This window comes from Oncorhynchus gorbuscha, linkage group LG19 (assembly GCF_021184085.1).
Source record: "Oncorhynchus gorbuscha isolate QuinsamMale2020 ecotype Even-year linkage group LG19, OgorEven_v1.0, whole genome shotgun sequence".
NCBI lineage: Eukaryota > Metazoa > Chordata > Actinopteri > Salmoniformes > Salmonidae > Oncorhynchus > Oncorhynchus gorbuscha.
In genome coordinates this window covers 66,975,795-66,990,253 of record NC_060191.1, presented here as the reverse complement: position 1 = coordinate 66,990,253, position 14,459 = coordinate 66,975,795, and the positions used below count along the sequence as shown (strand labels likewise).

At 48.5% G+C, this 14,459-nt stretch overlaps 1 protein-coding gene across 2 annotated transcripts in view; it reads left to right on the top strand.

Annotated features, from left to right (window-relative positions):
- Positions 1–521: 521 nt before the first annotated feature.
- LOC124005922 (metabotropic glutamate receptor 5-like) overlaps positions 522–14,459 on the top strand; it is a 145,622-nt gene continuing 131,684 nt past the window's right edge. The window contains exons 1-4 of one of the 2 annotated variants that reach the window (XM_046315565.1): positions 522–722; positions 4,160–4,660; positions 5,457–5,900; positions 6,264–6,378. In XM_046315565.1, coding sequence (XP_046171521.1) covers positions 4,508–4,660; positions 5,457–5,900; positions 6,264–6,378 — 712 coding nt within the window. In that variant the 5' untranslated portion in view covers positions 522–722; positions 4,160–4,507. Of the gene's footprint in view, positions 723–1,892; positions 2,274–4,159; positions 4,661–5,456; positions 5,901–6,263; positions 6,379–14,459 lie in introns of those variants that run through there. The other variant, XM_046315563.1, reaches the window with a different exon arrangement.

The following is a 14,459-nucleotide window of genomic DNA, read 5'->3' as shown; positions in this document are numbered from 1 at the left end:
GTAATTCAGCAAGCACAAATGTTTTGAGTAAACAAAGAATTAACACAGAAATACACACTAAATAGCAAAGTCTAGGGAGCCTGTAAAAGGTGCACCCTACCCAGCGCTGCCGTGTGTGTGTGTGTGTGTGTGTGTGTGTGTGTGTGTGTGTGTGTGTGTGTGTGTGTGTGTGTGTGTGTGTGTGTGTGTGTGTGTGTGTGTGTGTGTGTGTGTGTGTGTGTGTGTGTGTGCGTGTGCGTGTGCGTGTGCATGTGTGTGTTTCTTCTAATCCCTCTTGCATTTGGCTGCCGATTTAATTCTGGCCTTGTTTGTGGCCAAGCCCCTAAACACTCCCCCTGAATCTGTATCTGCACATCTTTCCATCCATTAACACACACACACTTAGCCTGTACATACTGTATTCAAAAGAGAGTGCACACAGAGAGAGAGAGGAAGAGAGACATAGAGAGAGAGATAGAGAGGGATATATATAGAGAGAGATAGAGAGGAGACTGTCAGATCGGTAGTTGGCGTGAGACGCGCAGAGCGTGGTCGCGATGAAGCCCCCATATTGGAGCAGCGCAGAGCAAGCGCGACAGACAGCGAGCGAGCGAAAGAGCGCAGGAACAGACTCGGTGTTCCGTCGTTGCCATAGTGAAAGCGTGGATTCATCACGACCATTGATGCTCTGATCAGTACGTGGAGTGGGGTTTCTCCAGAACATGCACGGTGGTCTAGTTGAGGTAGGCCTATTCAAATAGCTTTTCCCATTTAACTTTTGGGCTAGTCTTACATTCAGGAAAAACACGTTATCAACAAAACAGTCAATCTGTAAAAAGCAACAAATACAAAGTCATTCATTTTTCATTTACTTTTAAGCTTTTTCTTTGATACTGTTGAGCTGTATTATTTTGTTCTAAACAAATGATGAACATGTTAGATGTGTGTATTCACGTTGAGAGGCGGGCAGGCCAGCAGAGGGCAGACGGCTGTTTACTCGAGCTGTACGGTGCATTAACGGCCATTGTGTCAGAGCCCGGTTGGTCTGATTCGATTCCCGCGCTATTTGTGTCATCCTGGAATTAGTGTGGACGATATTCATGTTTCTATTAATTGTAAATTATATATGATATCGGGAACATTTTAGCACCAAAGTAAATGTTGACTGCCTGCAATACAACCTTCAAAGCTCTGTGTGATGGGCGATACTACTATTAGAGAGCTTATAAGGTAGGTAATAGCCCGCCTCTGTGTGTTGTGCCCGCCTGGTTCAGACTGCTGTTTGTGCTACTGAGCCTAATGCATGTGTGTGTGTGTGTGTGTGTGTGTGTGTGTGTGTGTGTGTGTGTGTGTGTGTGTGTGTGTGTGTGTGTGTGTGTGTGTGTGTGTGTGTGTGTGTGTGTGTGTGTGTGTGTGTGTGTGTGTGTGTGTGTGTGTGTGTGTGTGTGTGTGTGTGTGAGAGACAGAGAGATTAGTGACAGTGTTATGGATCGATAAACGCACCTAGTCGCTCATTCCATCAATGTCTCAGGATGGCCATCGGGTGGTAGACATGACATAATCCGTTTGAAAGGCCACACACACACACACACACACACACACACACACACACACACACACACACACACACACACACACACACACACACACACACACACACACACACACACACACACACACACACACACACACACACACACACACACACACACACACACACACACACACACACACACACACACACACACACACACACACACACACACACACACACACACACACACACACACACGTGTGTGATCTGATGATCAGTGTGTATTTGGTGATTCAGCCTAGTGTCACAGGTTCGATGCGGGAATTCATTCACAAACATCTTCGCTGGAAGGGAGGGCGCGCGCTGAGCGGTGTTTCGAAGGACGCGAGGCAGTCACCTTGCGGTCTGAAAGCGGCACGCGCCGCAGGAAATAACCCAAACAAAAAACACAAGCTCACCAACTGCAGTTCTCCCTGAGTGGAGTTGTGTCAGATAGACAGACTGCCACGATAGTCACTCCTCTGCACAGTGTGTGGATATAGAGAGCTGCCAGGTAACCTGCCCTGTCGCGAGACATACTGGTTGAGAGGAGGGGGTTAGACTAGGGGTTTGGCGGGCGATGCGTGAGCAGACATCGCACCGGCAGAGTTTGTGCGTGACATGAAGACGAGAAGAGCTCGAGCTGTGGCCTTGGTCGCAAGCAGTCGGTGCGTGTTCTGCCTTTATCCCGTGGAAATGAACGAGGTCGCAGATTGACACGGTAAGGCTCTATGTGTGTACATTTGGATGTAACGTAACGGCGCGTTCAGTCTGTGTAATGCAACAGTGAGACACAGCAGATAGCCTCCGCTCGATTTACTCCCCACCCCCCCACACACACCTCCCCTCGGTAACATCAGCCAACCTTCTGTCTTTAAGTCTTTTTGACCGGTGAGGGTTTTGATGTTAACATTGTCAAGGGAAATATAAAAGTTACAGAACTCTCTTCTCTGCGATGGTTGTCTGGGCAAACGGTGATGCGCGCGACGACTCAATTTCAGCACCGCGGACAGCTCTGGAGGACAAGCGCATGCAGCTACCAGATCCGTCCCGTTTACACAAGCTATGAGACAGACAGAAAGACAGACAGACCATTGCCATGTCTCCTTATTTGACATGGTTTAGCCATGGAGCCAGGAGCAGATTGGGATCAGAAATCGTCCCTGCCATTTCTAACACACGGCTCATTTTTCCCTTAATGCCATCATTATCTAGCTAATCATTTTGCTGAGAAAAAAACAACAAGTTAGTTAGGCCCACTGGGCTAAAAAGGGACCAGCCTAATTGGCATTTGCCCGAAATGCTAGATGGCCAGTCTGCCCCTGCTTGGAGCGCATTCCCGTTGGCAGACTTCACAAGAGTATCCATAGGCTATAAAGGCACATATATCCTATTCAATGTGCACAGGCACATCATGTTAAAATCCTGCTATCCTCTTCCGTTGTTTACTCAACCAATCAATGACGAAATCTATGGGCAACTTAAATCTCCCAGACTGTTGATTGTTCGGCGTATCAACGCGGTTTATTTAACGGGATAACCGTAGTGTGTTGAATGTGGCAGGCTAGCCTATTGACAATTTATACCGGCGAGAAGCGCAGTGACCTCTGTAGCCAACGGGCTGAACAACGTTCATGCCTATTTGAGCAGATTTATGTTTCTGTGATAGAGAAGAGGATAAATTCATTCGGTTCCGTAATAAAGTGAAATGTGACCTATACTGGAGCACATACAGAGCGACAGGTATGTAATACTGCGCGCAGCGTTGGTGGGAAAGAGACAGAGCGCGAGAGAGAGAAAGACGGTGGTGGTGGAGGAGTCTGTATCATGACAAATCGGTCTTGCGGGCTGCAGGATGAATGGCTCTTAGGAAGAATGGATCCCGAGCGAACAGCTCTCCTGTTAATGACGCTGTAATGACGCTGTCATATGAATTACGTCCCTTGACCCCCTCGTTTCTCGTCTACCGCTCGAGGGGATACCGGCCGGGCTCGAACTGTTGAGCCCCCAACTCTGCCAACATTATGACGACCTTGATCAAGTCTATTTGCACAAAGTTGGACCCATTCCCTTCCATCTCATTTACTTAGTGCTTCCAGCTGCTGAAATCTATTGAAATATGTTCTAACTGTGGTTACGATATGTTGTTATGCATAACTGAGGTTAAATATATTTGCTTGAAATACACAAGCGTTTTAGTTCTAGTTTACAAGGCCTATATGACATGAGGTAGAGTGAGAGTGTTGTTCATCATGATCATTTTGTGAATTGTGTCTCTGATCCTTTGAAAAGATACACAAGACCTCAAAGCATGCAAATGTATTATATATATATTCTGATGAGCCATTGGTGTGAAGCTGTGGTAGGATTCATGTGAGAGTATAAACTGCTTGGATAGGTTCCCACTGGGTATGGTTCCTGTGCTCTGAGACTTGGTCTGGTGTTGAATGTTATTGTTCTCCCTCCTCTCCGACAGCCTTCCCTGCTCCCTGATGTGTCACAGGTAGATAACAGATTGATGTGAAAACAGCAAAGTAAGCCCCTATAAAGGATTGATGTCCCCTGCTGCGTTCAGACCCTAACCCCCCACTACCTCTCCGTTTACAGGTAATGACCGGCCCCTTTACCTGTCTGTTACCTGTTACCATGGAGACCACCGCTTCACCATAGAGGAGGATATTCCTCAACCAATCAGAGTGGAGTCCAGTTTCGACCAGAAGGAGTCTAAAGTATATCCCAACATACACGGCTTCTCTCTGGCACTCCTTATTGGTAACGTGGCAATGGCCCGTCCTTGACTTCCACAGCAGGAGGAGGAAGTCCACATTTGTAATATATTTGGCTTGCCACCACTCTTCACAATGGAGAGGAACTTTACTCTCATGAAGCGTAGTAGTTCTTGATCAAACTGGACATCATCAAGACATTTTCTTTGTTAACAAATTAACCAATAAGATGATCTGGATCATCCTGGCCCTGCCTGTATGGGCGTGGCGTGGGACTGTTGGCGACGCCCAGTCTAACGAGCGGCGAGTCGTGGCACACATCCCCGGTGACATCATCATAGGAGCCCTGTTCTCTGTCCATCACCAGCCGACAGCGGACAAGGTACAACCCTCTGAGACTAAGGCATCCTTTATGTCCACATGAATGACTGATGGTGTGGGGAAGATGCACAGTGGGGTCTGAGATGATTGACACCCTTCATAAAGATGAGCCTAAATGACTGTATAAAATAAATCATTCAAAAAACTGAGCTATATTCTATGCCATTTTTTTTCTCCAAATCCAAGTGCCAATGCTGTTTAGTAAACACAGATACTGTGTGGAGCAATGGTCTATTATGATCCCTCCCAATGTGTTCTCCAACTCAGAAAACAGTGGCCTTATCCTCACAAGTTGAATTATTGAAAGGTATTGAAAACAGGGGGGGCAATAATTTGGTCCATTAACTCCTTCTAAATCTCTTTCTCCGAGCAATTGTATTAGTATAAAATTATATCATGTCCCTTTGGTTGTTTTTGCATACAGTACAGCTCAGTATTTGAATGATTCACTTTATACAGTCAATGTTGCTCATTTTTATCAAGGGTGTCAATCATTTCAGACCCCACTGTATCCATCCCCAGCTGCATAAGTGTAAGAGTGTCTCAGTGCGTGTCGTGAGCAGAACAGTATCCAGTGTGTGTATGTGTTTATGTGTGTGTGTGTATTCCTCACCCAAGTACACGAACGTAAATGCATATTGGTGCGCAAGCAGTACGGTATCCAATGTGTGTGTGTGTTTATGTGTGTGTGTGTATTCCTCACCCAGGTACACGAACGTAAATGCGGCTCGGTGCACGAGCAGTACGGTATCCAGTGTGTGTGTGTGTTTATGTGTGTGTGTGTGTTCCTCCCCCAGGTACACGAACGTAAATGCGGCTCGGTGCGCGAGCAGTACGGTATCCAGCGTGTTGAGGCCATGCTGCACACTCTAGACCGTATCAACGCTGACCCCCGTATCCTCCCCAACATCAGCCTGGGCTGTGAGATAAGAGACTCCTGCTGGCACTCTGCTGTGGCCCTGGAGCAGAGCATTGAGTTCATACGAGACTCCCTGGTGTCCTCCGACGAGGCCGAGGTGGGGGGAGGCAGTGTGTGGGGGGGAGGCGGGGGTGGAGCCGACGGGAGGGGAGGGCCGAGGTGTGCGGACCCCGCTGCAACCCCCATGCGGGGGAAGAAGCCCATCGTCGGCCTGATAGGACCAGGCTCCAGCTCTGTGGCCATCCAGGTCCAGAACCTCCTACAGCTCTTCAACATACCCCAGATCGCCTACTCTGCTACCAGCATGGACCTCAGTGACAAAGTAGGCACACAATTCTATTCTATTGTACTCTATTCTATTTTAATTTACTCTACTCCATTCTATTCTATGTTATTAGTACTTTATGAGTAGTCTACTGTGTTTCTCTCCAACAGAGTTTGTATGAGTACTTTATGAGTACTGTTATCTCCAACAGAGTTTGTATAAGTACTTTATGAGTACTGTTACTCTCCAACATAGTTTGTATAAGTACTTAATGAGTACTGTTTATCTCCAACAGAGTTTGTATAAGTACTTTATGAGTACTGTTATCTCCAACATAGTTAGTATAAGTACTTAATGAGTACTGTTTATCTCCAACATAGTTAGTATAAGTACTTAATGAGTACTGTTTATCTCCAACAGAGTTTGTATAAGTACTTTATGAGGGTGGTGCCATCGGATGCTCAGCAGGCCAGAGCCATGGTGGACATTGTCAAGAGATACAACTGGAGCTACGTCTCTGCCATCCACACAGAGGGTAGGAACAGCACTCTGTCTGTCTGTCTGTCTGTCTGTCTGCCTGCCTGCCTGCCTGCCTGCCTGTCTGTCTGTCTGTCTGTCTGTCTGTCTGTCTGTCTGTCTGTCTGTCTGTCTGTCTGTCTGTCTGTCTGTCTGTCTGTCTGTCTGTCTGTCTGTCTGTCTGTCTGTCTGTCTTTCTTTCTGACTTTTCTGTCTGCTGGTCTGTGGCCATTCACACAAACAAGAACATTTGAGAGAATGTGTTTTTGGTATTGAGTTTGTGTGTTTCCCTCTTCCCACTCACATCCATGCCTCTTTTTCTCCACTATATTGCATCCTCCTCTGGCCCTCTCTTCCTCTCTCTCTGGGCGCTGATGACTGGCTGTAATTAATCTGTGGTTTGGCCACAAAGGGAAGTAGGTCTTTAGCTGAACTGTTAATCAGACTTACACCTTAACACGCACACACACACACGTACACACACACGTACACACACGTACACACACGTACACACACACACACACACACACACACACACACACACACACACACACACACACACACACACACACACACACACACACACACACACACACACACACACACACACACACACACACACACACACACACACACACACACACACACACACACACACACACACACACACACACACACACACACACTGAATATGAGGCTATGGGAGTGTCACTGTAAGGAAGGGAGGAACTGAAACAGTAGTGTTAGACTGCTCTGGTCTCTACTGGTCTGGTCTCTACTGGTCTGATCTGGTCTTTGCTCGTCTGGTCTTGTCTGGCCTGGTCTTGACTGGTCTGGTCTGCTCTAGTCTTGTCTGGTCTTGTCTCTACTGGTCTGGTCTCTGCTCGTCTGGTCTGGTCTGGTTTTGTCTGGTCTGGTTTTGTCTTGTCTGCTCTGGTCTTGTCTGGTCTTATCTGGTCTTGTCTCTACTGGTCTGGTCTCTGCTCGTCTGGTCTGGTCTTCTCTGGTCTTGTCTGGTCTTGTCTGGTCTGGTCTTGTCTGGTTTTGTCTGGTCTGGTTTTGTCTTGTCTGGTCTTGTCTGGTCTCTGCTTGTCTGGTTGGGTCTGGTCTGGTTTTGTCTGGTCTGGTTTTGTCTGGTTTGGTTTTATCAGGACTGGTCTGGACTTGACTGGTCTTGTCTGGTCTGATCTGGTCTGATCTGGTCCTGTTTGGTCTTGTCTGGTTTGGTCTTATCTCTTCTGGTCTTGTCTTGTCTAGTTTGGTCTTGTCTGGTCTTTGTTGTTTTGTCTGGTCTTGTCTGGTCTAGTCTTGTCTATTCTTGTCTGGTCTGATTTGGTCTGGTCTGGTCTTGTCTATTCTTGTCTGGTCTTGTCTTGTTTAGTCTTGTCTATTCTTGTGTGGTCTGTTCTTGTCTTGTCTTGTCTAGTCTTGTCTATTCTTGTGTGGTCTGTTCTTGTCTTGTCTATTCTTGTCTGAACTGGTCTTGTTTGGTCTTGTCTGGTCTTGTCTGGTTTTGTCTGGTCTTGTCTGGTTTTGTCTGGTCTTGTCTGGTCTTGTTTATTCTTGTCTTGTCTGGTCTGGTCTTGTCTGTTCTTGTCTAGTCTTGTCTGGTCTAGTCTGGTCTGGTCTTGTTTGGTCTTGTCTGGTCTTGTCTAATCTTGTCTGGTCATGTCACGTCTGTTCTTGTCTGGTCTGGTCTTGTCTGGTCTTGTCTGGTTTTGTCTTGTCTAGTTTTGTCTGGTCTTGTCTGGTTTTGTTTAATCTTGTCTGGTCTTGTCATGTCTGGTCTGGTCTGTTCTTGCCTGGTCTTGTCTGGTCTAGTCTAATCTTGTCTGGTTTTGTCTTGTCTAGTTTTGTCTGGTCTTGTCTGGTTTTGTTTAATCTTGTCTGTTCTTGTCTGGTCTAGTCTGGTCTGGTCTGGTCTAGTCTAGTCTTGTCTGGTCTAGTCTTGTCTGGTCTGTTCTTGTCTGGTCTTGTCTGGTCTGGTCTGGTCTGGTCTGTTCTTGTCTGGTCTAGTCTGGTCTGGTCTAGCCTTGTCTGGTCTTGTTTGGTCTTGTCTGGCCTGGTCTAGTCTTGTCTGATATGGTCTGGTCTATTGTGGTCTTGTCTGGTCTAGTCTTGTCTGATCTGGTCTGGTCTAGTGTGGTCTGGTCTGGTCTGGTCTTGTCTGGTCTCATCTTGTCTGGCCTTGTCTGGTCTTGTCTCGCCATGTCTTGTCTCATCTGGTCTAATCTTGTCTGGTCTTGTCTCGTCTAGTCGTGTCTGGTCTAGTCTGGTCTAGTCTTGTCTGGTCTTGTTTTGTCTGGTCTTGTCTGGTTTTGTTTAATCTTGTCTGGTCTTGTCTAGTCGTGTCTGGTCTTGCCTTGTCGTGTCTGGTCTTGTCTGGTCTTGTTTTGTCTGGTCTTGTCTGGTTTTGTTTAATCTTGTCTGGTCTTGTCTAGTCGTGTCTGGTCTTGCCTTGTCGTGTCTGGTCTAGTCTTGTCTGGTCTTGCCTTGTCTAGTTTTGTCTGGTCTTGTCTGGTTTTGTTTAATCTTGTCTGGTCTTGTCATGTCTGGTCTTGTCTGGTCTTGTCTGGTTTTGTCTTGTATTGCCTAGTCTTGTTTATTCTTGTCTTGTCTGGTCTGGTCTTGTCACGTCTGGTCTTGTCTGTTCTTGTCTAGTCTTGTCTGGTCTAGTCTGGTTTTGTCTGGTCTTGTCTGGTCTTGTTTATTCTTGTCTTGTCTGGTCTGGTCTTGTCTGTTCTTGTCTGGTTTTGTCTGGTCTAGTCTGGTCTGGTCTTGTTTGGTCTTGTCTGGTCTTGTCTAATCTTGTCTGGTCATGTCACGTCTGTTCTTGTCTGGTCTGGTCTTGTCTGGTCTTGTCTGGTTTTGTCTTGTCTAGTTTTGTCTGGTCTTGTCTGGTTTTGTTTAATCTTGTCTGGTCTTGTCTGGTTTTGTTTAATCTTGTCTGGTCTTGTCTGGTCTGTTCTTGTCTCTTCTTGTCTGGTCTTGTCACATCTTGTCTGGTCTGTTCTTGTCTGGTCTAGTCTTGTCTGGTCTAGTCTTGTCTGGTCTGTTCTTGTCTGGTCTGTTCTTGTCTGGTCTAGTCTTGTCTGGTCTAGTCTTGTCTCTTCTTGTCTGGTCTTGTCACATCTTGTCTGGTCTGTTCTTGTCTGGTCTAGTCTTGTCTGGTCTAGCCTTGTCTGGTCTAGTCTTGTCTGGTCTAGTCTTGTCTGGTCTAGTCTTGTCTGGTCTAGCCTTGTCTGGTCTAGTCTTGTCTGGTCTAGTCTTGTCTGGTCTGTTCTTGTCTGGTCTAGTCTTGTCTGGTCTAGCCTTGTCTGGTCTGTTCTTGTCTGGTCTAGTCTTGTCTGGTCTAGTCTTGTCTGGTCTTGTCTGGTCTAGTCTTGTCTGGTCTAGTCTTGTCTGGTCTAGCCTTGTCTGGTCTTGTCACATCTTGTCTGGTCTAGTCTTGTCTGGTCTAGTCTTGTCTGGTCTAGTCTTGTCTGGTCTAGCCTTGTCTGGTCTGTTCTTGTCACATCTTGTCTGGTCTGTTCTTGTCTCTTCTTGTCTGGTCTTGTCACATCTTGTCTGGTCTAGTCTTGTCTGGTCTAGTCTTGTCTGGTCTAGTCTTGTCTGGTCTAGCCTTGTCTGGTCTTGTCACATCTTGTCTGGTCTAGTCTTGTCTGGTCTGTTCTTGTCTGGTCTGTTCTTGTCTGGTCTAGTCTTGTCTGGTCTAGCCTTGTCTGGTCTTGTCTGGTCTGGTCTGGTCTGGTCTAGTCTAGTCTTGCCTGGTCTTGTTTGGTCTTGTCTGGCCTGGTCTAGTCTAGTTTTTTCTGGTCTGGTCTATTGTGGTCTTATCTGGTCTAGTCTTGTCTGATCTGGTCTGGTCTTGCCTGGTCTTGTCTGGTCTCATCTTGTCTGTCCTTGTCTGGTCTGGTCTTGTCTCGCCGTGTCTTGTCTGGTCCTGTCTGGTCTGGTCTTGTCTAATTTCTTAAGGACAACTACTCTGTCTCATCTAGAGAGAGAGAGAGAGAACGATAGAGAGAACGAGAGTGAGAGAAGTTGTGCAAGAGAAGGAGAGCGTGAGAAGGATGAAGTGGAAAGTGATATAATGAGAGAGAGATAAAGGAGAAAGGGGAATCAGCTTTGTAGTGAATTTCCATAAATAATATAAAATAACAGAGCATTCTCATCAGCCAATTATTGCAGGATATCACCAAGAACCACCAGATATGGAGAATACAGACAGCTCAGGAAGTATGCTTAGATAAAAAGTAGACGTTTTTTATATAGAATTAAGCATAATGATTATAGTTCTAGATTGGAGGAAAAAACAGTTTCAGGTGTTTAAAAAAACAAAATTCTCACGTATTTTGTGCCCCCTCAGATTTTTGGCGTGCTGATTTATTGACGCACCTGTCTGTCAGGGGAGAGATGGAGGAGGGATAGGTAGGGAGAGAGATGGAGGATGGGGAGGAGGAGGGATAGGTAGGGGAGAGATGGAGGATGGGGAGGAGGAGGGATAGGTAGGGGAGAGATGGAGGATGGGGAGGAGGAGGGATAGGTAGGGGAGAGATGGAGGATGGGGAGGAGGAGGGATAGGTAGGGAGAGAGATGGAGGATGGGGAGGAGGAGGGATAGGTAGGGAGAGAGATGGAGGATGGGGAGGAGGAGGGATAGGTAGGGAGAGATATGGAGGATGAGGAGGAGGGATAGGTAGGGAGAGAGATGGAGGATGAGGAGGAGGGATAGGTAGGGAGAGAGATGGAGGATGAGGAGGAGAGATAGGTAGGGAGAGAGATGGAGGATAGGGAGGAGGGATAGGTAGGGAGAGAGATGGAGGATAGGGAGGAGGGATAGGTAGGGAGAGAGATGGAGGATAGGGAGGAGGGATAGGTAGGGAGAGAGATGGATGATAGGGAGGAGGGATAGGTAGGGGAGAGATGGAGGATAGGGAGGAGGGATAGGTAGGGAGAGATGGAGGATGAGGAGGAGAGATAGGTAGGGAGAGATGGAGGATGAGGAGGAGGGATAGGTAGGGAGAGACATGGAGGATAGGGAGGAGGGATAGTTAGGGAGAGAGATGGAGGATAGGGAGGAGGGATAGGTAGGGAGAGAGATGGAGGATAGGGAGGAGGGATAGGTAGGGAGAGAGATGGAGGATAGGGAGGAGGGATAGGTAGGGAGAGAGATGGAGGATGAGGAGGAGGGATAGGTAGGGAGAGATGGAGGATAGAGAAGAGGGATAGGTAGGGAGAGAGATGGAGGGATAGGTAGGGAGAGAGATGGAGGATGAAGAGGAGAGATAGGTTGGGGAGATATGGAGGATAGGGAGGAGGGATAGGTAGGGGAGATATGGAGGATGAGGAGGAGGAATATGTAGGGAGAGAGATGGAGGATGAGGAGGAGGGATAGGTAGGGAGAGAGATGGAGGATGAGGAGGAGGGATAGGTAGGGAGAGATATGGAGGATGAGGAGGAGGGATAGGTAGGGAGAGAGATGGAGGATGAGGAGGAGGGATAGGTAGGGAGAGAGATGGAGGATGAGGAGGAGGGATAGGTAGGGAGAGAGATGGAGGATGAGGAGGAGGGATAGGTAGGGAGAGATATGGAGGATAGGGAGGAGGGATAGGTAGGGAGAGATATGGAGGATAGGGAGGAGGGATAGGTAGGGAGAGATATGGAGGATGAGGAGGAGGGATAGGTAGGGAGAGAGATGGAGGATAGGGAGGAGGGATAGGTAGGGAGAGAGATGGATGATAGGGAGGGATAGGTAGGGAGAGAGATGGAGGATAGGGAGGAGGGATAGGTAGGGAGAGAGATGGATGATAGGGAGGAGGGATAGGTAGGGAGAGATATGGAGGATGAGGAGGAGGGATAGGTAGGGAGAGAGATGGAGGATGAGGAGGAGGGATAGGTAGGGGAGATATGGAGGATGGGGAGGAGGGATAGGTAGGGGAGATATGGAGGATAGGGAGGAGGGATAGGTAGGGAGAGAGATGGAGGATGAGGAGGAGGGATAGGTTGGGAGAGATGGAGGATAGGGAGGAGGGATAGGTAGGGAGAGAGATGGAGGGATAGGTAGGGAGAGAGATGGAGGATAGGGAGGAGGGATAGGTAGGGGAGATATGGAGGATGAGGAGGAGGAATATGTAGGGAGAGAGATGGAGGATAGGGAGGAGGGATAGGTAGGGAGAGATATGGAGGATAGGGAGGAGGGATAGGTAGGGAGAGATATGGAGGATGAGGAGGAGGGATAGGTAGGGAGAGAGATGGAGGATAGGGAGGAGGGATAGGTAGGGAGAGAGATGGATGATAGGGAGGGATAGGTAGGGAGAGAGATGGAGGATAGGGAGGAGGGATAGGTAGGGAGAGAGATGGATGATAGGGAGGAGGGATAGGTAGGGAGAGATATGGAGGATGAGGAGGAGGGATAGGTAGGGAGAGAGATGGAGGATGAGGAGGAGGGATAGGTAGGGGAGATATGGAGGATGGGGAGGAGGGATAGGTAGGGGAGATATGGAGGATAGGGAGGAGGGATAGGTAGGGAGAGAGATGGAGGATGAGGAGGAGGGATAGGTTGGGAGAGATGGAGGATAGGGAGGAGGGATAGGTAGGGAGAGAGATGGAGGGATAGGTAGGGAGAGAGATGGAGGATAGGGAGGAGGGATAGGTAGGGAGAGAGATGGAGGATAGGGAGGAGGGATAGGTAGGGAGAGAGATGGAGGATAGGGAGGAGGGATAGGTAGGGAGAGAGATGGAGGATAGGGAGGAGGGATAGGTAGGGAGAGAGATGGAGGATGAGGAGGAGGGATAGGTAGGGAGAGATGGAGGATAGGGAAGAGGGATAGGTAGGGAGAGAGATGGAGGGATAGGTAGGGAGAGAGATGGAGGATGAAGAGGAGAGATAGGTTGGGGAGATATGGAGGATAGGGAGGAGGGATAGGTAGGGGAGATATGGAGGATGAGGAGGAGGAATATGTAGGGAGAGAGATGGAGGATGAGGAGGAGGGATAGGTAGGGAGAGAGATGGAGGATAGGGAGGAGGGATAGGTAGGGGAGAGATGGAGGATGAGGAGGAGGGATAGGTAGGGAGAGATATGGAGGATGAGGAGGAGGGATAGGTAGGGAGAGAGATGGAGGATGAGGAGGAGGGATAGGTAGGGAGAGAGATGGAGGATGAGGAGGAGGGATAGGTAGGGAGAGAGATGGAGGATGAGGAGGAGGGATAGGTAGGGAGAGATATGGAGGATAGGGAGGAGGGATAGGTAGGGAGAGAGATGGAGGATAGGGAGGAGGGATAGGTAGGGAGAGAGATGGAGGATAGGGAGGAGGGATAGGTAGGGAGAGAGATGGAGGATAGGGAGGAGGGATAGGTAGGGAGAGAGATGGAGGATGAGGAGGAGGGATAGGTAGGGAGAGATGGAGGATAGGGAAGAGGGATAGGTAGGGAGAGAGATGGAGGGATAGGTAGGGAGAGAGATGGAGGATGAAGAGGAGAGATAGGTTGGGGAGATATGGAGGATAGGGAGGAGGGATAGGTAGGGGAGATATGGAGGATGAGGAGGAGGAATATGTAGGGAGAGAGATGGAGGATGAGGAGGAGGGATAGGTAGGGAGATATGGAGGATAGGGAGGAGGGATAGGTAGGGGAGAGATGGAGGATGAGGAGGAGGGATAGGTAGGGAGAGATATGGAGGATGAGGAGGAGGGATAGGTAGGGAGAGAGATGGAGGATGAGGAGGAGGGATAGGTAGGGAGAGAGATGGAGGATGAGGAGGAGGGATAGGTAGGGAGAGAGATGGAGGATGAGGAGGAGGGATAGGTAGGGAGAGATATGGAGGATAGGGAGGAGGGATAGGTAGGGAGAGATATGGAGGATAGGGAGGAGGGATAGGTAGGGAGAGATATGGAGGATGAGGAGGAGGGATAGGTAGGGAGAGAGATGGAGGATGAGGAGGAGGGATAGGTAGGGAGAGAGATGGAGGATGAGGAGGAGAGATAGGTAGGGAGAGAGATGGAGGATAGGGAGGAGGGATAGGTAGGGAGAGAGATGGAGGATAGGGAGGAGGGATAGGTAGGGAGAGAGATGGAGGATAGGGAGGAGGGATAGGTAGGGAGA